This window comes from Mauremys reevesii, linkage group 6 (assembly GCF_016161935.1).
Source record: "Mauremys reevesii isolate NIE-2019 linkage group 6, ASM1616193v1, whole genome shotgun sequence".
Lineage (NCBI taxonomy): Eukaryota > Metazoa > Chordata > Testudines > Geoemydidae > Mauremys > Mauremys reevesii.
Genome location: NC_052628.1, coordinates 48596303 through 48621313, shown reverse-complemented (window position 1 = coordinate 48621313; position 25011 = coordinate 48596303). Strand labels below are relative to the sequence as shown.

At 41.2% G+C, this 25011-nt stretch overlaps 1 protein-coding gene across 5 annotated transcripts in view; it reads right to left on the bottom strand.

Moving 5' to 3' along the window:
• CKMT2 (creatine kinase, mitochondrial 2) overlaps window positions 1–19902 on the bottom strand; it is a 35189-nt gene extending 15287 nt beyond the window's left edge. Inside the window, exons 1-4 of one of the 5 annotated variants that reach the window (XM_039545830.1) lie at window positions 19791–19874; window positions 7175–7284; window positions 2600–2772; window positions 737–935 (exon numbers count right to left, since the gene is read on the bottom strand). In XM_039545830.1, the coding sequence (XP_039401764.1) occupies window positions 737–935; window positions 2600–2751 (351 nt within the window). In that variant the 5' untranslated portion in view covers window positions 2752–2772; window positions 7175–7284; window positions 19791–19874. Of the gene's footprint in view, window positions 1–736; window positions 936–2599; window positions 2791–7174; window positions 7285–19790 lie in introns of all 5 variants that reach the window. The other 4 variants (XM_039545829.1, XM_039545827.1, XM_039545828.1 and 1 more) reach the window with 4 other exon arrangements.
• Between the last annotated feature and the right edge of the window lie 5109 nt (window positions 19903–25011).

The window sequence follows — 25011 nt, the reverse complement described above, 5'->3', positions numbered from 1 at the left end:
ATCCTGATGACTGAGCACTGAAGATGATATATACACTTTTCACAGAGGAGGCTCATTCACAGCTCCAAGCCCAATGAAACAGAGTCAGCTGCATCATAACCCCATCCTTAGCAGCCCAGTATTTGGGATGTTGGCTGTTACTATTAAGAGAACGAATAATAAAAAAGTCCAGCATAATATAGGCAGGGACCCATTGACTGTAGTGTCAGCCAGTTTCTTCCAGGTCTCAGACTTCATATTTCAGAATTAAAATAGCCTAATCCTATGTCTCTATCTTTGGTATTTGTCATGCCCCTAAAGCCCTAGTGTCTAGCTACCAGGCATCCCACATATTTCAGAAGAAAATTTCTTCTCACTTCTACCATGTTTGTTTTTTTACAATATAATTTCTACATCATTTCAGTTTGGTGACATGTTTCTGCAGTCTTGCCACAAACTGAATTTAACAGCAGGAGGGAGTGTAGCTATTGCAAGCAAATAAAATATTGTTCCTGTGAGCCCACACTTCATTACCCTTGATAACATTATAGATGGCTCTTTTAATGATGTTTCCTGTTCATTGTACCTCCTGTTGAGAAAACACCAGTATTACCCATATGGTTTGTGGTTTATACACACTCTGGTGTGCTATTTACCTTAAAAGTGAACTTCTCATGAAATATCTGTGCTGTCCTAACAAGCTCTCATGAAGTATAATGTACAAACTAAACATTACAGTGTAATAAAAATGTTTCACCTCATAAGACTCTTCATCACCAGCGACCATGCCCACAGTTTTAATGAAAGGATGGCCAGGATTGTCAACACCAGTTTGGATACACTGGTCCAGGGTATACCCATTTGGAGTCATCTTATCCCTTAGTTTAGCATATATTGCTGGCGAGAGACATTCAGCCATGCAGTTGTTATGTTTGCGGAGATCAGGATAGTCTGCACTGAGGGGTGAAAAAGACAAATGCATTTAATATGGTAACAAACAGTAATTCTTGGTTCTTTTTGCCAGGTTACGAACATATCAGAAGGAGAGGGGACAGAAAGAGTTCTTACTTGGTCTGCTTGTTTCCCTCTCTTAAACTAAAGTTGTGTCATCCTACCACGCATTGATGGATATTATTCTCTGCAGTAGATCAGGAAGGTTGAGGTAAATAGCAGAGAGTTTAAAAGCATGCCTGGTGCTTGATACATGCATGGCATTAAAATTTAGAAAGGAAAGAAAAGCATACAAGCTCTTATCAACACCCCCCATCGTCTGCACTGGCTGCCAATTACATTAGCAGTACATAAAGTTATTTACAATGGAAGTGGGAAGCACTAGCAGAGCTAGGAGGAACATGAACAATGTTCGGAATTCATTTGGTTGTGCTTTTGATAAAACTTGAGGTACAAGTAAAGTTAGTGGACCAGATCCTCAGCTAGTGTAAATCAGTGTCACTCTGTGCACATCTGTGGAGCTATTCTGATTTATAACTGCAGAAAATCTAGCCCTATTATAATAGTTCTGAGTTGTTTTAATTATCTTATTATTTAAAGACAGCTGTATAGTATTATAATCCACTAGTAAAGAAAATCTTCAGCTCGTAGCATGTGAAGTGACAGGGCTGCAACCTGGGCAGGGTGAGCTAGGCAGCTGCCCAGGGCACAAAGCCATGGGGGTGGGAAAACGGGGCAGAAAAATGAAGTGGAAAAAATGGTAGCGGGTGCAAATATGCTTACTCGCCCTGAGTGCAACAATGCCCTAGTTACTGCTCTGTGAAGATGTGGCTAAGTCCTCTGCTAAAGCATTGGTAATGCTTTTAAAGGGGTCAGACTGTGATATCTTTACCCTGGTTTAGTAGCACCCGGCTCTAACAGGAATCTCAGCAACCTCAGTGGGGCCTATTTGTGGAATATGGTGTTAGTCACTGTGAATAAGGGGATCAGAAACTGGCCCATATTGTCATTTTTCAAAAATAGGGCCAAAGTCAAGCTAGTACAAGTCCAGAGAAGTCAACCTAGTCCTATCAGGGCTGTATTTAGCTTCTGTGCGCCGTCATTCAGTTTATAGCTGCTGTGGGAATATTTCAGGCAGAGCAGTTGTGTCTCGTCTATGTATTTACCATGGCCAACACCTTATCATTTGTACATAAAAATATAAAAAACTTCCCTTCAGTAGAGTCTACACTGATAATTAGCTCCTAGAAATTAGAGGACTGATAAGTTAATGAAAACCATCCTGAACCTTTGCCTGAAATGTGAACCAAAATTGAACTTTATTTGAGGTTTGACAATCTTTGTGTGTGTGATTTTGTTTTGTTTTTTTACATTTTCATCCATGTCTGCACTTTCTCGTTTTGAAGGCTTTGTTCATGCTATTTTGAATCTATCTAAAACCAGGGTTACTAGTGAGAGATCCTGTTCTCAGATTTTGAACTTACAAGGATCTTCCCATTCTCAGCTCCTCCCTTCCCACATCCATAGGTGCCACATTTGGGCCATGATGACTTCTGCAGATGCTCTGCAGTTTGCTGGGGGATAATTCCTTCTATCTTAGTCCCCCCAGTGAGCTTCAGCAGCTACTTGGGCTGGGTGCTCAGTGGAAGGTTTAACCCAAATGACTTACCTTGGAGGAAAGAGTTTTCGTCTTTCATGGGATCCTGCTCTCACATTCTGATGATTCAATAGGTATCCGGTGGTTAAGGCCCCTGTGCTAACTGTTGCAAAGAGCACAGCAGTTCTGCGGCCAGCCAGGAGACGAGAAAATGTGCTAGTCATTCTTCTTCTATGTTAAAGCTTCTAGAAGGCAAAATAACCCTATATGAAACCATACTTGATGGCTATTTGAACAAATATGCTGAACATGCCAAATAAACACTCACTCTTACAACTGGCACACACAGTAATTCAATAAAAAAGGCAATTATTAATTATTATTATTATTATTATTTATGTGTATTGCAGTAGTGCCCAGAGGAAGGATTGGTAGCATTTACTCTATTTCTGTACATAAACCTTTGATAGACTTGAAAACTCATTGGATCTGTTCAGTGCAAAATTGAGAACAATATTCTAAACCCAACCCACTCTCTCATATGCATATTAACTGTTTTGAGGCTTTTAGGGTGAAAATTCAGTTCTTTAGCTTTCTTCATAGCAGTAATATAGTTACATGCAGATATCTGTTCATGACACATGGGAAGGTTATAATGTCAAAGTTAGACATAGCAGACAAAACATTGCAAATAATGTGTAACTGAAAATGAGATTGAAATATCAAGGAGGTTTAGATTCTGTTTGAAATATTATTATTATTTATGTAACACTGCATGACTGGAGCTTTATAGTCTCTTGTGATGGACGAACGATACACAATGTAAGACAGGCATTGCCTGTAACCGGTACCTTAGCAACACACCAAAAACAGGTGCCTGTATTTCAGAAAAAAATGTTAAAGCCTGACCCTGCAATCCCTTACTCAGATAAATATTCCCAGAGAAATCAATGGGACTGCTCAGGGCAATGACAGTTACCCAAATAAGTACTGTAAGGGCCTGCACACTGGGTCCATAATGCTGAGTTCAAAACACAACAGGATGCCAGAAGCAATTGAGTTAAAATCACTTCTCCCAAAATCATTTACAACTAGTCAGAAAAGTTTTTTTGACAAGGACAGACATTCATCTGATAAAAATCCACAAACATCCTTCATGGTTTTATTTAAACACTGCCAAATAAATCTCCCAAATCTCCTGGCTGGATCCTTGGCCCCATTAGAGCTGCCTTGCACTGCACTGGTGGTATAAAGCAACCTTAAATCTGACTTAACTGCTAAGCTGGTGAGTCCCTTGAGGCTGTTCTAACTGAAATGGGGATCAAAGGAAATCATAGATCGCCTAAATCTCCCTATCCCCACATGTACTAAGGAGGGCTGGCTCCAGGCTAAGGAAGCAGGTGGAAAGGGACAGCATGTCCGGGTCTTTGGCGGCAATTTGGTGGCGGGTCCCTCAGTCCCTCTCAGAGCGAAGCACCCGCCACTGAACTGCCACCACAGAATGAAGCGGTGTGGTGGGGCTGCCGCCAAAGTGCCGCCAATCGCGGCTTTACCTTTTCTTTTTTCACTTCGCTGCTTGGCATTTTTGCAAATAAAGGGGCGAAAAAGCTGGAGCCGGCCCTGATACTAAGCCAAGCACAGCTGAGCCAGATCCAAGGACTGGGGCTTCTGTCATTACTTTTAGTGATAGATGCACAGGAAACTTTTGATAGACTTCAATCCACCATATGTTCATGAGCAGTGAAAGTATAGACATATAGAAAATAACGCCACACAATAGCCATATTCTCTGCAAAGACCAAGGGCTATAAATGCCTAGCACACTTAGGTGCACTGTATAAATAATTATATAAATCTGAAGTAACCAGTGAGCTGTAATCTGATAAGTCTTTTATCCTATAAAGAATACAAGTGGGAATTTTTCTTATCCTCACCTCTGTCTCATTTGATCTCCAAACAGTTATTTACAGAGATTAGTTATTCATGGAGGTACATGGGGAATTGCAAGAAATAAAGCAAGCTTGTAAGTGATGCTTAAATTTCTCTTATCCTGTGATTTTGTGAGTTACCTTGAGTTTTGTAAAAATAGTCCTTTGGCTAAACTAGGATAAAATGAATCCCAATTACTTAAATGGCTCACAGATCACATCCTTCATACCAACCTCATTAAGACACCTCAGAAGGTTTCTGTATTTACACAACAATTCTCACTTCTGCATGAGGATATTTTTAAACAGTCCAGTAAAAATTGTACTTCTTACCCACCTGATATCCTCATTAAAATGCACAGCTTCAAGAAAAGGAGCCTGATTCTCATTTGCATTTTCACTGATTTGACAGCATAAAGGAGCCTTAAAGTGAGTGCGAGTGTAAATTGCACCCACGTCAAGGTCCCCATGCACTGCAGGAGTGGTATGGCATAGCCTAGGTGTAAATGAGAATCAGGCCCAAGCGGGTTTAATTAACCTCAAAATATTTTTAGGAGCTCACACAGAGTCTATTATTACTAATTGTGTCTCATCAAAGTGCTCAGAGCTATATAGATACAGTACCAGAGTGCTGGCAATCTACAAGGCAGATAGAGAACATGGCATGTACTAGGGGACTCAGAAGAGGGAAATAACTTGAATAATATTTCCGAGTGGATTCGATTTGTTTTGTTTGTGATTGTGGGCCTCAGAGAAGGTTGGAGAGTGAAATCCAGGCCTGGCAAAACCCCCACAGACTTACACGAGGACAGGATTTCACCCCAAGAGTTTAGGTGGATGAGGGTCTGACAAATCTGGCTTGGAAGGGTGTTCCATACCCATGGAGCAGGTTGTATGAAAACATGAAGTTAGGAGTGGAAGGACAATAATCGACCATGAATCTTCCCAGTGTGCAATCCTTCAGTTGCCCTTTTCAGTGTTCTCTAGGATCAGGCGGCTTTTGGGGCGCCCCCAGCCGCTGCGCCGCGCGGAGCGGCTGGGAGGAGCGGAGCAGCGACCTCCCGCTGGCATGACTGGCACCGCTGGCGCTGGTCCTGCGCGCGGGCCGGCTCGGCGTGGCTGCGCGCGGTGCGGTCCGCGGTCCGGCCGCTGAGCTGCTGCCGCCTGCGCATGGCTGCGCCAGCCCCAGCGCGCGCGGACGCGCCCGCCCCCTGCGCTCATGGTGCAGGTCCAGTCAGTCGGCTCGGGACCTCCCCGCAGCATGGCAGCGGCGGGCCCGTCCGCGCTGCCAGCCCCGCCCCCCCGCGGGGGACGCGCCATTTTTTGCGCCCTACCAGCAGCTTGTTTTGCTTGTGCCTAGAGCCGCCCCTGTCTAGGATATATTTCTTCTGTTTAATCATTCCTTAATCCTTTTTTATTTCAGGGATTTAAAGAGGTTAGCAAGACACCTCAGAACATTCATATCTGTTCAATGAAAACAAAGCTTTCATTTCTGAGCACCACTCTGAAGCCCTGGGGTTAATCAGATCATGGTCAAGTACCTCAGTTCCCTTTCCATTCATTTCTAATGATGATTGTGACCTTGCATGTTTGCCACTTCATTGGGTTTGAATCTTTTTGGTATATTTCCATGCCTTTGTGTTTTGTTTTTGAGTTTGCATGATTCTTGCTTATCTCTTTACAGGTTTGAAGGCAGATTTGTCTTATATCCTGTGTCTAGATCAAATAGTTTGATACCAACTTTCCAATATTCTATACTGATGCACACTAGGCAGCACCAAAGGACATTTTAAACCTAATAAAAGCCTTAGCTGTCTCCTCTACTTCCTGAGTACACATGATATAAAATAGGGTTTTGTCACTTAGAAGGAGAGAAACTCTGATATATCGGCTGAACGAGGATTCAATATTTTCTTCGTTGCCCAATGGTAAAAATTTGTCCAAAAACAAAGTACTGGGAAAAGACCACATCTAAAGAGCATCATTTTGACATGATCAGCCATAAGGAACTGGGTCTGATGATCTTCGCTTACCCTGAAACCGTGTCATAGAAAACGTTACAGAATGCACATTATTTAAACTATTAAAAATATATATTGATTAAGAAAATGCTCATGTGTCAGAACTTTCCCTGTTGGCTTGATCCCTCAACTGTTACTCACATGAGTAATTTTTCAGTGGTCCAACTAAAGTCAAAGAGTTCATTTGCATGAGTATGCTTTGCAGGACCGGTCCTTAATCCATGTCGGAAGGAAGAAAATCTTTTCAGTGGTGGAATGTTTTATCATAAATTATAATCAAATATGCAGTTTATGATACAATGGGGTTTTCCCTACTCCTTTCTGTCCTCAACATTCTGCATGTGGCCCTATGCCTTAGTTACAGCACACCATCCAGACTCTGCATTGAATATGAAAATCTTAATTTCCTTGTGGGCTTTTCTGTGGAACTCACAATTGTTGTATTTAAATAACTCACAAGCAATAGATTTATTTTCATAATAGCCTTGTGAGTGAGGGCACTATTAATATCCCCATTTTACAGATATTGTCAGTGTCTCTTCTCTGCACTGGTGAGCAGGCAGATGGCTCACACCCAGAGCCCTGTCCTAGAAACTAAAAGCCTGATCCAAAGCCCACTGAACTCAATGGGAGTATTTCTGCTGATTCCAAGTGGTATTGAATCAGGCATTTAAAGCACACCAAAGTCATCTCCTAACCTGGGGACTGAGAGTTCTGAGGATGCTTCTGACTTCTGTGTACTGTGTTGTCACTTCACCAAGGGACAAAGACGTTCGGTGCATTTGATCAAACTGGAGGACTGATGTGCCTTGTATGTGTAGAGAATAGAAGGAGACACAATAATATAATTTTAGTTCTTCAAGAATAACCAGGGTATTGTCTGTGCTGGCTACAGGATATTCCACCAGTAACAGGTAATGGTAATGACTTTAGGCAGGCCATCATATTTAGCTATCTCATATGATTTCTGCTGGCAAGGATGCACTATGTTGATAGCTGTTTTCACATTCCATCAGTTCTCTATATTAATAGGATATGACACAGAAGTCCTATGCTTTGTTCCAGCAGCAATTGATTGACTGCATATTTTTTCACCTTGAAGCCCTTTCCAGAGATGTAGTGTGCACAACAAATAATAACACCACTCCATTAAGAAGGTCACTATTTGCAGTACTATGACATTACTAACATGTTGTGGTTTATATCTGCAAACCAATCACAATGTGTTCTATAGCTGAACTGCTCAGTAATAATGACCATATGTAATTAAATTTAACATCTGTGTGTGAGAGTGGAAAATACCAAAGATGCCTGCCACTGTAACATTTAACTTCAAGAAAGGGAAATACACAAAGATAAAGGAAGCTAGTTAAATGGAAATTAAAAGGAACAGTCAGAAGAGTGAAATGCCTGCAAGCTGCATGGAAACTGTCTAAAAACACCATAATAGAGGCTCAAACTAAAAGTATCCCTCAAATTAAAAAAAACAACAGTAAGACGACCAAAAAAAAAATACTACCGTGGCTAAACAACAGAATAAATGAAGCAGTTAGAGACAAAAAGGCATCCTGTAAAAATTGGAAGTCAAAGCCTAGTGAGTAAAATAGAAAGGAGCATAAACTCTGGCATTTCAAGTGTAAAAGTATTATTAGGCAGACCAAAAAAGAATTTAAAGATTAAGTAGCAAAAGACACAAAAACTAACAGCAATTTTTTTTAAAGTACATCAGAAGCAGAAAGCCTGCTAAACAATCAGTGGGGCCACTGGACTATCGAGGTGGTAAAGGAGCACTCATGGCAGAAAGACCATCGCAGAGAAGCTAAATAAATTCTTTGAATTGGGCTTTACTACAGAGAATGCGAGGGAGATTCCCACACTGCGCCATTCTTTTTGGGTGACAAATCTGAGGAACTATCCCAGACTGGGGTGTCAATAGAGGAAGTTTGGAACAAATTGATAAATTAAACAGTAATAAGTCACTAGGACCAGATGGTATTCACCCAAGAGTTCTGAAGAAACTCAGATATGAAATTGCAGAACTACTAACTGTGGTATGTAACCTATTGTTTAAATCAGCTTCTGTACCACCTTACTGGATGATAGCTAATGTGACACCGCTTTTTAAAAAAAGGCTCCAGAGGTGATCCTGGTAATTACAGGATAAATTAGGTAAGCCTAACTTCAGTATGAGGCAAATTGATTGAAAACTATAGTAAAGAAGAGAATTATCAGACACATAGATGAACATGATTTGTTGGGGAAGAGTCAACACGACTTTTGTAAAGGGAAATTGTGCCTCACCAATCTATTAGAATTCTTTAAGGGGGTCAAGAAACATGTAGGTAGGGTGATCTAGTGGATATAGTGTACCTGGACTTTCAGAAAGCCTTTGACAAGGTCCCTCACTAAAGGCTCATAAACAATCATGGTTATGAATCAGTAACTGGTTTAGAGACAGCAACAAAGGGTAGGAATAAATGATCAGTTTTCAGAATGGAGAGAGGTAAATAGTGGTGTCCCCCAAGGGGTCTATACTGGGACCAGTGCTGTTCAACATATTTATAAATGATCTAGAAAAAGGGGTGTACAGTGAGGTGGCAAAGTTTGCAGATGATACCAAATTACTCAAGATAGTTAAGTCCAAAGCAGACTACAAAGAGTTACAAAGGACTCTCACAAAACGGGATGACTGGGCAACAAAATGGCAGATGAAATTAAATGTTGATAAATGCAAAGTAATGTGTATTGGAAAACATAATCCAAACTATACATACAGAATGATGGGTTCTATTACTCAAGAAAGAGCTCTTGAAGTCTTTGCAGATAGTTCTCTGAAAACATCTACTCAATGTGCAATGGCAGTCAATAAAGCTAACAAAATGTTATAAACCATTAGGAAAGGGCTAGATAATAAGACAGAAAATATCATAATGTCACTATATAAAGGCACAGAGAAGGGAGTGGGATTGTTTTCCTGCTAAAATGTAAACAAAGGTATGCTCCATTATCAGAGTTTCTTCCTTTTTGGTGGGTGTTGTCTTCCTAGGGGTTTTGCTCTTGCGCTACCTGTGTACTGCCCCTTGACATGGTCTTGTTGAATCTTTCCTTTCCTTCCCCTCTCTTTATGTGTCTGTGAAAAGGAGTCCATTGTATGGCTTTCTTCATTAATGTATAAAGTGCCTGTACTTTGTAAACCGCTGATAGTAGTTGCTAGCCCAGATTACTCAGCTGACAAAGTCATCTGACATGTGTCAATCACAGCAGAAAGCAATCATTGCCAGCAGTAATTTAAAGAATTCAATTGGCTGTGGTTTTTGCATTTTAAGTGGGAACAAGGCTAACCTCTGCCCTCAGCTCCAAGTGGCAATCTCACCCAACTGCAAGGGTCAAACAGAGCATGACAGACATTTTTGATAAAGAGCAGAATAAAAATCACTGTTGGCTTGCCTTGGAAAAAGAAGCTTATGTCACCTTATTTAATAAAACAAAATGACCCTCTGCTGTGTAGGCAGGATGTTGTTTCAGAATATAAATGCATATGATACTGCAGCACACACTGAATTTGCAAATATTGTGCATGTGTATCATCTGTCCAATTCATATATTAATTATAAATCGGACTATTATTTGTATTGCCGTAGGATCACCATTTAGTTGAAATGGTAATCATTATATTCAGCAGGATAGTTAGACATGTCCCTAATTCTTTGAGAATTCTCTTGATCAGAAACACCATTCTGTAAGGCAGATTTTCCTGCAGAACCTAACTCATCCCTCTTTGCAGGGATTTCACTTTGTGTATATTTCACTGTACGTCTTACTGTATATAACCAAAATCTTTGGTTTCATTGAAATCCAAAGAGTGCAGAATTTTCAAGGAAAATTGGTCTGTGTCAGGGGCTGGGATGTGGATAATCAGGTCTACTGGTTAGACCAGGCATCAAGCACAAGGAATCAGAGTCTAAGGCCTGGTCTACACTGGGCGGGGGGGGGGGGGGAGTCGAACTAAGGTACGCAACTTCAGCTACACGAATAGCGTAGCTGAAGTCGAACTACCTTAGTTCGAGTTACTTACCCATCCTCACGGCGCGGGATCGAAGTCCGCAGCTCCCTCGTCGACTCCACCACCGCCGTTCGCGGTGGTGGAGTTCCGGAGTCGAGGGGAGCGCATTCGGAGTTCGATATATCGCGTCTAGATGAGACACGATATATCGAACTCCGAGAATTCGATTGCTACCCGCCGATCCGGTGGGTAGTGAAGACGTACCCTAAGATCAGTGACAGAGTCAGATGCCAGAGCTGAGGGTCAGAGCTTGAGCTCAGGGTCAGAAGCCAGATTCCAAAGGTCACAGTGGAGGTCAGAAATCAAGAATAGGAGTCAAGGTCAGAACCAGGTTACCTGGAACTAGGCAAGGCAGAGGCGGCACAGAGTCTGACACAGGAGCAAGAAGGGAACAAGGTAGGACAAGGCTAGGAACAAGTAGACACAGTAGCTATTGCAGTCATGACAAATCGTTTGAATAATCAGTGAACTTTTCAGTTTTGTGGCATAGCAGACTTGCTGCCTGAGTCTATGACCGCCATGCACTGTACTTGGTCTTGTTCATGACTTAGAGTCTTGCACCCTTCACACTATTCTTAAAGAACAGCAGAAGAGATTTTTTACTGGGCCCTATTTTCCTTGTACTCTTGACTGATGTTGCAAGGAAAATTTTGTTACTTCAAGGCCTCTGAGTTTTCTATATAAACACCTCCTTTCATGGTACACTTTTATAATCCCAAAGGATATGAACTATTGTTTCTTGGACTTTACATGTCACACACAATCCACCTTTGGGCATGTTAATTAGGCATAAATTACTTCGTACTTCCTTTCAGTGCCTTGGATTATATCAGCATTGTCAGCTAGTGGGCATGTGTCTCGGATTTTTTTCCTCAGTGTTTCATTTGCCCACAGTTCTTGCCATTCCTTCCTTAACTCATTTTTTATTAGGTGTTTAAATTCTAATTTGCTTCAGGGGATTCCTAAGTCAATTTGTTTATGATTAATAGCACTTTTGACCTGTTTTTCCTCCAATTCATTTCCTGCTATCCCTACGTGCGCCAGGATCCATACTATCACTATGGTTATATCCAATGGCACCAGTTCAGTTGTTAGCTGAAATAATATTCTTAATAAAGTATTGCTATAAGACTTACCACTGTAATTTGCCTACAGCCCTGATAAGGAGTCAGACAGGATGGACACAGAAGCTGTCCACACATCTAAAACCCAGTTTAGTGCTAGCATAATCCCTGTTAGCTCAGCCTAAAGATGGATACAAAGTTAGTTATGGCCTTATGGCTTTCTTGAGTTCAAATAAAGGCATGCAGAAAGCTGTTCCTATTCTTCCTATTCCTTTCTCTTTGGAGCCATATTTGGCAGTAGTGTTCTCATTTATCAGAAAAATATATAAGATATAGCAAATCAATATCTATCAGTCTTCTCCTTTTATTTATTTCATTATGCAATTCTGTTACATCTAGCGGCTAAGGGGTGTCGGAATGGCCCGGATTTAGAGCGGTTGAACACACACACCCACACACCCCACCACGGTCAGGAGGTACATAGATTAAGATAAGGTGTGTATGTGGTGGAGTACAGTACAAAAAGTGCAAGCACCAACCAGAAGAGGGGCGATGTTGGTTTTGTTTTTTGTACATATAGCATGATTTTATATACCACTTATAATAAATAATAAATAGAGCGGCCGGTGCCGGTGGGCTCACGACGAAAGAGACTGACTGACTCGGCTCCGTCATTACTACACAATTCCATGTCTATCTCAGAGTGGATGGTTTCCAGGGATAAGAGTATTTTCCCAGAGCTATAAATTTTGATCTCTTTCAATCCTTTCTTTTCATTAAGATCCTTTATCCCCTTCTGTACCCAACTTACACTGAGAATTTTGATTTTTTGTCCTACCTGGCCTCCACTTAATTCCCAAAAATCATTATATATTCACTTCAGATTGTCATCTTCACTATTACCTCGTACTTTGGCCCAAAAGTTTAGTCTAGGGGCCTCATTCGGATAGGCATTTTACCAGTTACTATTAGTAGTACACACAGAAGCATAGTAATGAAGGTACCACATGTGATACGCAATGACTGTGCTTGGATAGAGGCTAGTTTTCTCAGCTTTCTGTTTGCTCCCAATCCAAACACCTGGCATTCATACTCAATAATTGGTCTAATAAGCACCCTGTACAGTGTTACCACAGTTTTCTTATCCACTTCCGAGGATGTTCCAGATATAGTTTTAAGTATGTTAATTCAGCTTGTCAAATATCACATTTAAGAGTTTGTAATTTTTCACTAGATTATCTGTTGGTCATATAGATATAATTTTACATCTAAACCAGTGAACTGCTGCTGCTGGGTTTAAGAGTGAGCCTGCTAGCTTCCTCAGCCAATCAGGCGGGGCATCCCACCAGATGGTCAAGCTGATGCAGTTCATCTGTGCTCATTAGGCTATCAGGAAACTGGGCAGGCATAGGCCTTTTCCCAACAGTAGGGCCATTCCCCACACTCACAGTAGTAAAGGAGCTATTTTTTTCATAGCAGTCTATGAGTTTGGTGGATTGTAACTAAAGAGGAGAAGAAGCACATGCTTTTCATAGAGTTTGTGGCCAGAAGGGACAATTGTGATCATCTAGTCTGACCTTCTGCATAACATAGTCAATAGGACTTCCCTGAATTAATTCCTGCTTCACGTTCAATAGCTGTGGTTGAACTAGAGCATAGCTTTTAGAATCTTAATATAAATAAATACATTCCAGGGATAGATAATCCACTACAACTCCTTGGTGAGTTATTCCAATGGTTAATTATCCTCAGTGCTAGATATTTACATCTTATTTGTAGTTTGAATTTAGCTAGCTTCAATTTCTTTCCATTTGGATTGTGTTACACTTTGTCTTCTACATTGAAGAGTCATTTCTTCTAGAAAGTGTTCCAAAACCTATTAAATACATCTGGCCCACATACAGACAAATATTTATTGAACTCTTCTGCCTTTTCTGCATTATTATTGACAGTTCTACCATTTCCATCTAATAATGGACCAATACAATTGTTAGGATTCCTTTTGTTTCTAACGTACTTAAGAAATTTCTGTTTGTTGTCTTTAACTCTGCTGGCCATAAATATCTCCTTGTGGTTTTTTGCTGTCCTTATCAATTTCCTACAATTCCTAGCTCCTAATTTTTATTTGGTGCTACCAATTTCCTTTTTCTACATTTATTATTAAAAAGACAGAGATGCTCTCATTTCCCCTCCAATGGAGGCTGTTTAAAAAAAACTGAAGTCATCTTTTTTGAGTGTAGGATTTTTGCTTTGGGGGCATTTAGTAAAAGGTTCTTGAACAGTTCCCATTTGTTATTAATTTTTCCCCCCTGTTTAAATTCTCTCTCTTGGTGATTTGGTTCATAACTGTTTCAGTTTTGTTAATTTAGCCTTTTAAAAGCACCAAGTATATATATATTACTGTGACAGTCTGTACCCCTCGGTTCACCTCTTTTACAAGACTATGATACATTTTGTATAAAGTATGTTTTCTGAAGTATCATTTGAAAACTCAGAAGCTGCTGGGCATTATTGATTGTCTTGGTAAAATGTGTGGCAACATTGTATGTAAAGTTATAAAATTCTACTGTATGACATTAGAGACATGTTCCAACTTTAGAAAAGCAGCCACAAACCGGTGCCTCATAGCCAAAAGGCAAACTGATGCCTTGGCCAGGTGTCAACAAAATCAAATGGACCATTGCCTGGTTAAGTGGTCACTCTGACAGGAAAGAGGGTGTGTGCAAAAAAATTACATCTTCTCAAAGAAACAGCTGGAGAATCCCATCCCCACAGACTTTCTATCTCTTGAACCCCAGCTGGAGATGATTCTCAAAGAAAAGGAAAAAATATATAAGAATGGCAAATATACGCCCTATGTTATTCCTACCTTTTTCTCTACCCCCGGCAGCTACAATCCCTCAGAAACAATTTGAACTTTTATGTGTCATTACTTGTAATCACTTAAAATCTATCTTTGTGTAGTTAATAAACTTGTTTTATCTTAACCAGTGTGTGCGGGATTTGAAGTGTTTGGCAAAGTCCATTTGAGATAATAAAAAATTATATGCACAAATCCTGTTAATAAAATGACAGACTATGTCAGCTTGTATTGTCCAAGAGAGGGCTGGGCAGTACAAGACACACATTTCTGGGAGAAGGTCTGGGAATGGGAATTTGCTGGTGTTGGTCTGCAGTGTAACTCAAGAGTGGCTGGCCATAGCACTCATGCAGTATAGCTGGGAGTCATTTACATGCTGGAGGCTGTGAGAGAACAGACCAGGCGTGGTTGCTCTCACAGCGCAGCAGTATAAAAAGCACCCCCCCCATATTGGAGAATTGAAGGGACTCAACTGTTCAACAGTCCAGATTGTACACTGGGTAAGGTTAAATCGGCACAGTGAGCTGGGTATATGCACAGTTTGTTATTTTAAGTGCAGTTTATATGTTGAGTCCTGGTTACAGTGATTTTAAGTGAGTCTCACATGTGGTGGCTGGAGATAGTGACCTTATTTCAGGTGAGGGAAATAGAAACAGTAAAGCATAAAAATGAGCGGCCATGACACAACTGCAAAGTTAGAGATGGCCAGATTGGAGGCAGCAGAAAAGAATGTGAATACTAATATCAGATGTGGCAGGCAGAAATGAAATGAAAGCAGCAACTGCTGCACAGGAAGCTGAAGAAGCCACCCATAGGAGAGCCATGGAGCAGAAGGAACAGGAAGCTGATGCCCATAAGTGAGCCATGGAACTGAGGAACAGAGAGGCTGAGGAACTACAATCTGGAACTGTTAGGAAAACATGGAAAGATCCAGAGTCACCAACATCTCCCTCCACTCAAAGAAGCTGTGTCCTGCAAACAAAGAGACAGACTGCACTGAAAAGAGTACTTCACTTTTGAAAAGCTAGGTGAAGTTCATAAGATTCCTGAGGAAAGTGTCCGCACTGATTGCAAAATTGTCTGGTAAAGCTCAGAATGTATTTCATGAAAGCCAATTTGGGAAGCTTTGATATATTCTGAATTTAAGAAAGCTGGTTTTCAAAGGTTCCAAATTACTCCTGAAACATGAGGGTGAAATTAAGAAATCTTAAAAGGAGTGCTGTCATGAGTCAAAGTGACTATGTTTATAAGATGTGGCCTAATAAGAATATGGGTAAAAGAAAGAGGAGTTGAAAATTATGACCAATTGATTGTCAGTGCATATATTCAAGAAATGTTCTTGAGCAATGGGATCAATGTAAAAAATTGCCTGTGGGATAAAAGTCTGTAAAAGATGTAGCAGAGATGGCTACATTGGCTGATGCCTGTGAGCAAGCCTTTTATATCACCACAGGACTTGACTCAGAAAGACTGAGACTTACCCAAGCTCCTGGGCCACTGGCACGATCAGGAATACACTCAAAAGTCTGGAGAGTGGGATTTGCTACTGGCACAAAAACACCTTCAGGACCAGACCAACTCCAAGGTCATTTTCACTTGTGGTAACGCTTGAAGGAGGCAAAAGTACTATTCTCCAGCAGAGAAGGATACAAGAGCACCGAGCAGAGCAACTATTGCTAAGTACATTTCTTGCATGAGGGTTCTTCAGTCTTTGATCAGTAATCCACACTATACAATGAGTTGTAGAGTAAGCATATATTGAACAGCTATTTCCACCCCAAAGCAGTTAATTTTGTGTGGGGATAAGTGTAACACTGCAATGGAGCAATACTGCTTAAACAACATAGCATACAGTTTTAAGTCTGTACATAAATTTTACAGCTTTCTTCAGAACTAAATGTAGTTGTCACTGTTCTTCCATTACAGTATCACCTCACACTAGACAAGGGTAATCAAACCTCAGAACCAATTTGGAACTACCTTTTCTAGAACAATGGTTCTTAACCAGTGGATAACCTGAAACCCCCAGGGAAATCGACAGCAGCTACCTAGAAGGCTAGGAGCCTTTTTGTAGTCTCTCCGGAGAGAGATTTGCTCAACTGCTTGTATCCAATCTTCTGAAGTCTATTTTTTTTAAAAAGATATTTGAATACTAGAAAAATCAGCTATACTGCATACAATGTTAAGTGATCAAATCCCATTGTGACAAATTACTGAAGCCATTGAAGCAATTCTGGTAGTACAGTAACTCCTTTAATGTTGTAGTTATGTTCCTGAAAAATGTGACTTTAAGCAAAATGATAAGTGAATCCATTTTCCCCATAAGAATTTATGTAAGGCGGGGGTTAGGTTCCAGGGAATTTTTTTTTTGCCAGACAAAAGACACACTCTCTCTCTCTTTCTCTCTCTCTATATATAAACAAACACAAACAGTATAAGTTTTAAACAGAAAATTTAATACTGTACATAGCAATGATTATTGTGAAGCTTGGTTGAGGTGGCGAAGTCAGAGGGTGGGATATTTCCCAGGGAATGCCGTACTGCTAAATGATGAACTAGCACTCGGCTGAGCCCTCAAGGGTTAACACATTATTGTTAATGTAGCCTCACACTCTACAAGGCAGCACAAATGGAAGGAAGGGGAAACAGCATGACAGGCTGAGGACACACATACAACCTGCATGTGAGAGAGAGAGAGAGAGAGAGAGAGAGACACGCTCATTGCCCCTTTAAGTACGCTGATGCCACTCTAAGTACATTGCCTTTTTAAGTAGATGAGTAAGTTGACAGCAGCTGCTGCCAGCAAGCTTCCTCTGTCCTGAGACCTGGTGTTTCCCCGCTCCCCTGCTCTATAGAGATGGGGCAAGTGGGGGGCAGGAGCAGGGGGACACCCTGATATTAGCCCCCCCACTTCCCCTCCCTTGCACAGCAAGCAGGAGGCTCTTGGGAACAGCTCCAAGGCAGAGGGCAGGAGAAGCACATGGCAGTGGGGGGAGGGACAGCTGACCTGCTGGCAATTGATAGCCTGCTGGGAGGCTGCTGCACAGGGAACTTAGGGGAGTAGGGAACTGATAGGGGGGCTGCCAGTCCACCCTGGTTCCAAGCCCCCACCAGCTAGCTCCAACCGGCTGCTCTTTCTGCGAGCAGTGGCCAAAGCAGGTGGCGGCCAAACAAAGTTATAAGGGAGCATTGCGCAACTTTAAACGAGCATGTTCTCTAATTGATCAGCAACGTAACAACGAAACAGCGTTAACTGGGACGACTTTAAGTGAGGAGTTACTGTACCCACTAGGAACCAGCTCAAAGGATTCTTCATTGCATTTAAGGAGGACCTGACATGATTAGCTGCATTTAGGACTTATGAAGGAGAAGAATGTTTACTTAAAGGCCTTAAAACAAATCCTGCTCTCATTTACACAGGCATAAATATGGAGACACTGTTCTAAAGCTCAAAGATCTGAACTTCTTCAAAGATTATGGTTTTATAGTTTGGGTCCATCTCTAATATTAATGTTTGAAAATTGTAAATCAGATCTTTTAAAAATTTATATATCCACACATGCAAAAATTCCCCATGCTACTTTCATTAGCAGCTTCACATCTGACCTATAGTGATCACATTCTTTTTGGGCAGGGTTTTCCAGGACAGCTGACTTTTTGGCAGAAGGCTCTTTCAGTCTGTTCTAATTGTGTCATATTAGGGATAGTGAGTTTGTGATCTGCAGGGAAGTGAAACCATTATATTCACGCCTCTGAAAATTTCAGAGGAGATTCAAATTGTGATTCTAAAAGTACAAACCACTTCATCCTTTAAGCTGAAGTATCTTGCAGTCACTACTAATAGTTTATTTTAGAAAAAGAAGTTCTCTTTAGAGGACTAAAGAAGCCAGAGAGTTAATTGCTAAAGAAGAAGTCGTCATTATAAGCACTATTTTCTTAGGCAGGTATTAATGTAGCTGAGGACAAATTTCTGATTCTTTTATATTTATAGTTTATATTAGGAAGCATGTGTTTTTTTCCAAAGGAGGAAAAGCTAGAAGGGCTGCAGACAGGAAAAGTGATGTTTCTAGAAATAGAAATAGAATTAGATTAAATATTGGAGCCCAGTCACTGCTGGTATTAACTACCTCACCATGTGATCCTAGCTGACATTTGAAAGGCATCACAGAGCCATAGCTAAAGTTCACACAGATAATGTATATATTTATATTTTAAATAGCAAACAATAAAACAGATTTGAATAAAATGTCAGTATGTGGCCATGCTTGACCTTTCAGTCTTTAGAAAACTAAAATGTGACATTACTCAAGCTATGCTTGTTTTGATCATTTAATCATGATGTCGCTACATACATTGAACTCAAACTGTTAACCAGCTGTTCTTGATAATGATGCTATTGCAATAAATAGACCCTCATAAGAGATAAAAATGGGGTTAAAAAAAGAACAGAATTATTCTGTTACCTGATAACACTTCACTTGTGTCATACAAAGCCTGATCCAAAGCCAACTGAAGTTATTGGGAAATTTTTCCCATTTACATTAATGGGCCAGTTAAACCAACTCCATCTGAAAGGTTAAAACAAATCTCCAGAAATCAATAACCATATTTCTAATATTGCTTTTAATTTTAACATGCATTATCATGAACAAAGAGGCCAGGATTGCATTTCTCTCTTCATAAATCCATTGATCCATGAACCTGCATAAAATTTAATCTTTTTAGATGAATTCAAAATCAGCTTACACTGAAAGAAAGAGAAGGGTGAAAAGATGGTAAAGAAGGTCAAACAGTCCAAAGGAAAAAAAAATTCTGGGACAGATGCTCATTGGGTACAAATTGGCATAGTTCCATTGAGGGTGACCAGCGGAGGATCGGGCCCAGGGGGTCTATTCCGGAGAGGTGCTGAGTCCCAAACAAGCGAGTGAGTGGTGGATATTGATCACCTCTAAGCAGCTGATCTGCTGCACCATATTATCTAATGTGTAAATAAAGACACAACATTTCTGCTAACTCTTGACATTTACAGACAACACAGACAATTTAAGGTGGTTTCTCTGCAGGGTGCCTGTAGAAATGTTGTTATGATTCTGCCAGATTTTATTTTTATTTATTTAAAGCGCTACTTAAGTGTCACCATTTGAAGCAGCCGCATAGTGGGCTGACACAGTTTGCTGTCATTGCTGTCTGAATAGTTATGCAAATCAGTAAATTATATTCAAATTACACCACCATGCATGGTGCTTTGAATTCATTTTTAATAAGCTTCCCATTCTAAATGCCACTGTTTGTGGAGAACAAAATGCAAGAGTAGTTAAACTACTTACTCACTTTATACTTCTGGGCTCACTCTGGGCAGCAAGACGTGTCTAACTTCAGCTTCAAGGTCAGGTTGTGTACTGCCAGGATTCCAGGTCATATGAGGAGGAAGGGATGGTGGGGGAAGGGGAAAATAATTACTCCACTGGCCAATCCTATTTCATTTAGTGATACTGATAACATTTGTTCACACAACTGTGCCCTTGAAGGCATAACAAGGATGAGGCAATGCAGCTCCCTTCTTACATTTATGAAATCAACATTTTCTTTAATTGGCTGAGCCACCAGAAGTTACAATATTGTAAGAAGATGAGAGGCCTGATTCTTAATTGTGATAAGGGTCCTTTGTGCTGCTCCACTAGTGTATAGCCAACCACCTGGGAATCCCCAGCTACAGTGGAGATCATTGGTGAAATGGAACCAACTCTATCGCCCCTTCCTCACAGCTTCAGAGGTAGAGGCTATGGCCAAAGAACGGTGTGTGTGTGTGTGTGGGGGGGGGGGGGGATGTGGCATGCATTACTGGACCCCTGCTGGGCTCTGAATGTTTCTATCTGCCAGAACAGTCCCTTAGGGCTGCAGGCAGCCTGGCATTGAATAGAGAGCACCGGGATAGCATAAGCCACTTCCACCCAACCTTAGTCCTGATCTGAGTGGAACTTGGCCAGCACAGAGAAATGGGCTCAGGTAACCTTAAACAGAAAGGAAAGAATCTACAGAAACCCTCTGTTTCTTGTTTGCAGTCACCTCCCTTACCTTGAATTGTGTCTTCCTTAGGCAGAGGAGTCCAGCGATATATGGCATATAAAAGATGGGGAACTGTTAGTAACCACTGGTAAAGGACATATCTCCAGCCTGTGATTTACCTATGACTATTGGAGATGAACTAGAGAGGTTAATTAGCACTATCTGCCAGAGTGTCAGGCAAGTAAGGAACTCCTGATACTTCCCTTGGAATTAGCATAAACTTGCTAGCAAGTTTCAATGTTTGTACCAATTTTTATAGCATATTGTATTAATTATGGAGATGGTCAAAAACACCTTTAATTTTTCATAGGAAATTTTAAAAAATGTTTGTGTGCTGGATGCAGAGACCCCCTATTCCCTCGTGCACACCCCAGATAAGCTATCTGGCCATATGGAGTGGGGTCACTGGACCTATAAAGGATGGCCACTGAGCCCATATCTGCTTTGATAGAAACCAGCAAAGGAGAGGAACAGCAGGCTCCTGTTGCATTAATTTAGATGGCAAACACACCATAATTACTACAACACTCCTCTCTTCCATAGCCAGAAAACTAGATTACTATTGTGCAGATGTCTTGAGCCTTTACTTTATCTTTGGCCCTGAGAACTCCATTCTTCAGTTTTAGAGTTTCAATGGTCTTGGCCCTTTTGCTTGGGCTGTACTCATTTGGTCGTGTTTGGGCTCATAACGCAAGCACCACATAGTAAGGCCTGATTAAGTAAAGGACTTAAACATGTGACAAAATCCATCTCTATTCAGCAAAGCACTTAAGCCCATGATGAACTTCAAGTTTAAGTCAACAGGACTTAAGCGTGTGCTTAAGAGCTTTGCTGAATACTGAATGGGAATGGCCTTAAGCACATACTTAGGACTTGTCTACACTGGCAGTTTATAGCGCTGTAACTTTCTCACACGAGGATGTGAAAAAACACCCCCTGAGCGCAGCACTCCCAGCGCTGGGAGTTATGTCCCTTGTGGAAGTTTTCTGTTTTTTTAAAAGAGCGTTGGGAGAGCTCTCTCCCAGCGCTGTGCCGCGACCACACAACCATGTTAAAGCGCTGCCACGACAGCACTTTAGTGTTGACAGTGTAGACTAGCCCTTAGTTAAGCACATGCTTAAGTATTTTGTTAAATTGGAGATTATGAGAACAGATATACCAAAAAGCCCACAACCTGTGATCACAGACAATAGAAATACTTGGCAAACATATTCACAGGTTCCCCCCTGCACTACAGATTTCCGAAGAATATTAAAATCGATGCATCACAAACATTGGCCTTACAACAATTTTTTGATTATATTTCTAAGGAAACAACTGGAATATTAAGGAACAGTCAACACTGCTACATTTTCATCTCTACCTAGCCTAAATATAGGTGTCAATTACCAGTTAAAATGCTCTGCTTCAGTGGCTTGTGCTGAGGAGATGGTGATAGCTGAGTTGTGCTAATTCAGCTGCTGCTCAGATAAATGCCATCTGTCCCTGCACAGGGAGTTCAATCACAATTCAGCAATAGTGTGTGCACCACAGAAATATTGCCATGTGCTTGGTGAACAGAAAAGGTACCAGTATGGACAGTGAATCAGGTTATTCATTTTTCATGGGAAAGCCTTTCTAATTGACTTGTTTGCTTAAAAGAAAAGCTCTAAAGTCAAACCTTCATGAGAGAGAATTTATTAGTAATCAAAGGAATTCGGACAGTATTGAGAGACCAGTAATTATCACATTATTGTATGTATCGCAGTAGTGACTGGAGAGCTCAATTCTATTAGTTTTACATTGGACAAACAAAAAATGGGCAGAGAATGGCCTTTCCTAAAATGGAGTTGACCTGTACTCCCTGTGGAGAATCAGGAGCGTCCAAACCCTTCTAACGAAAAAAATACTGTACACATTCTAGTGATTGTCTAAAAAACCAGCCATGTTACTGTAGGTTGTGTTACAAACCATTAGCACTGGAATATTGTAGTACCATTGTTTTACTTCCTTTATTAAGGTACAGAGGTGGAAGTAGGCTGGTGTCAACTCAAGTCCTTGAAAGGGGTGACAATTTTGTCATTTTGCTTCATACTCCTTTTTGCTCTTGAAACTTTGGGTCTTTCCAAATGAAGATCATGGCTTTGCTACAGAAAAGCAATATCCCCAGCCTGAGATGGAGTACAGTGCTGTTCCTTATGCATAAAGGCCTAGCATTTCTGTGGGAGGCCAGCACTCTACCAGGCCACTGCTCTTCTCTTAACTATGCACCCCAGGAACAGATTTCTCCAATATTTGATATTTCTCAGGGGAGACTGTTTCCTCTGTAGGACAGAATCACAATGATAATGTGAGGCTCATTTAGAATTATAAACCCTGCAAAAAATCAGCTCTTAGGCTGCAAATGTGAGGGTATATGAAAGGGTAGTGGCCTACACAAGTGCAGGTGTCACAGACACCAAGGCCCAGATTCCGCAAGCTGATCCATGCAGATGGAACTCTACACCCATGCTCTTTGCTGCAGCGAAAGGAGCTCTACAAAAATACTGAGAACCAGCTTGTATGAGCAGGGTAGGCCTCTGAGGCAACAACAGAAGAGACCAAAGATCTTTCTCAGAGAGCTGCTCCCTTGGAAAATGGAATTAAAATATAAAATAGTAAAAATATGCAGCTTATTTAAGAACAGGAATGGAATAAATAGTAGTATTATTATGAGGTTTATGTGGGGTCTGGAATAGAAAAACAAACCAGTTTCCAGGCTATATAAATGAAGAAACCCCAAAAGAGAGTAGCTCAGGGGATACAAGCCGCCATGAGCAAGCAGAGAAAATAGTTTGCTTCTGACTATATAGGCATTAGACCATGCTCATTGCCTTGGTATTTGAGGCCCAGATCCACAAAGGGACATAGTTGTTGCAACACTCCTAACTTTTAGGTGCCTAGGAAATCAGAGGAACAACACTGCAACCCAGAAAACTTGAGTTAGATGCCTAAACTCACAATACAATGCATGGGGAGAGACAATAGATGTCTTAAGCCCCTCCCCTCTAGTGGAGAAGGCACCTAACTTCAAGTTGCAGGGAGACACCTACCTCTGCTTAGCCATCCACAACCAGGAACCCCTGTTCTGGAGTCAGGTGGCTATGTAATCTCTTGGGAGAATGAGTTAGGTGCCTGCCTCATTCCACACAAAACTGCTTGAGGAGGAGAAGGAAGTGGTGGTGCCAGTGCTGCCATCACCCTGTCACGGGGAGCTCCACTCACCGCTTGTCTGGTGTCTCCTCCTAGTTACTCTGGGGATTAGCTCTCAAGGTCAACACCCCTTCTCATGGTTACACACTGTCACAATGTCTCTCTCTGCTCTGCAGCTCTTCTCTTGTCCCAGGGATCACAGTGTCCTCTTCATGATTCAGCCTTCCAGCTAGGTCACTCAGTGTTCCCCCCTCTTCCAGGTACAGTTCTCCAAATTCTCTGTGTTACACTAATAAAATAATACCAACAGGATCTTATAAGAGGGATAAGGAAAAATCCCAGGTTTATTGTAAATACAGAAAAAGAGACAGAAATCAGGGTATGCAATTCAATATTATTTCACTACTATTCCTTATTCATTCACACACTCATTCATACAAGTTCTGCAGTTGTTATAGTTACCAGCTTAGATGTTGCTCGTGGCAGAGTACTGGCCAGGTAGCCTACACACGAGGAGGGGAGCAGAGTCCTTATCAGATGTGCATCTGACGCTCCTGGAGGATGGTTGCAGAACTGGACTCCAAGTACCTGAGTTTTTGGTTCTGTTCTTATAGGATTTTGTCCTTATACAAGTCTATGGGAATTGCTTCATCCTGCTGATGTTTGTTTGAGGTGATTATCAAACAGCGGTGGCACATCCCTGATGACTGAATGTCTGAGTGTTATCTTGTTCTTCGGAGTCTTCAGCCCTCCATTGGCGGGGGGGGGGGGCACTTGGGTGGATTCCAGTTTGCCCTCCGGGGATCATCTGGTTGTTCCCACTTGACGCCTTCTTCAACCGATGGATACTGCATTCCTCGGCTGGCACCTCCCTGATCATTCAGGTAAACCAAGCATTCATTCACATATATTCCTTCTTTTAATCACATTAACATACATAGCAAACAAGTTAAAAGCTGTGTTCTTTTTGGAAGAACAATTAGAGTTGTTTTTGAGAACAGACTTTCTGTCTCAAGATGTGTTAACACAATTAGCAGCTTGGTCTTGCATGTTTCTTACAGAGAGGGAGAGACATAGAAACAGAAAAACAAGAGGGCTAAGCTGTGGGGAGTTCAATTGAATTCAATTGAAACCCTTTGTCTCTTTTGGCCTCAGACTGGTTATACACATACACTTTATGGTACAAAAATTCCCTGATATGCTCCAACATCTGTTGCTCCCACAGTGACCCAGGCAGTCTTCCAATTCGCTGCCCCGTGTCTGATTTCTGCCACACTCTCAATGGCTAGTAGGGGAACCCGGGCCTACTCA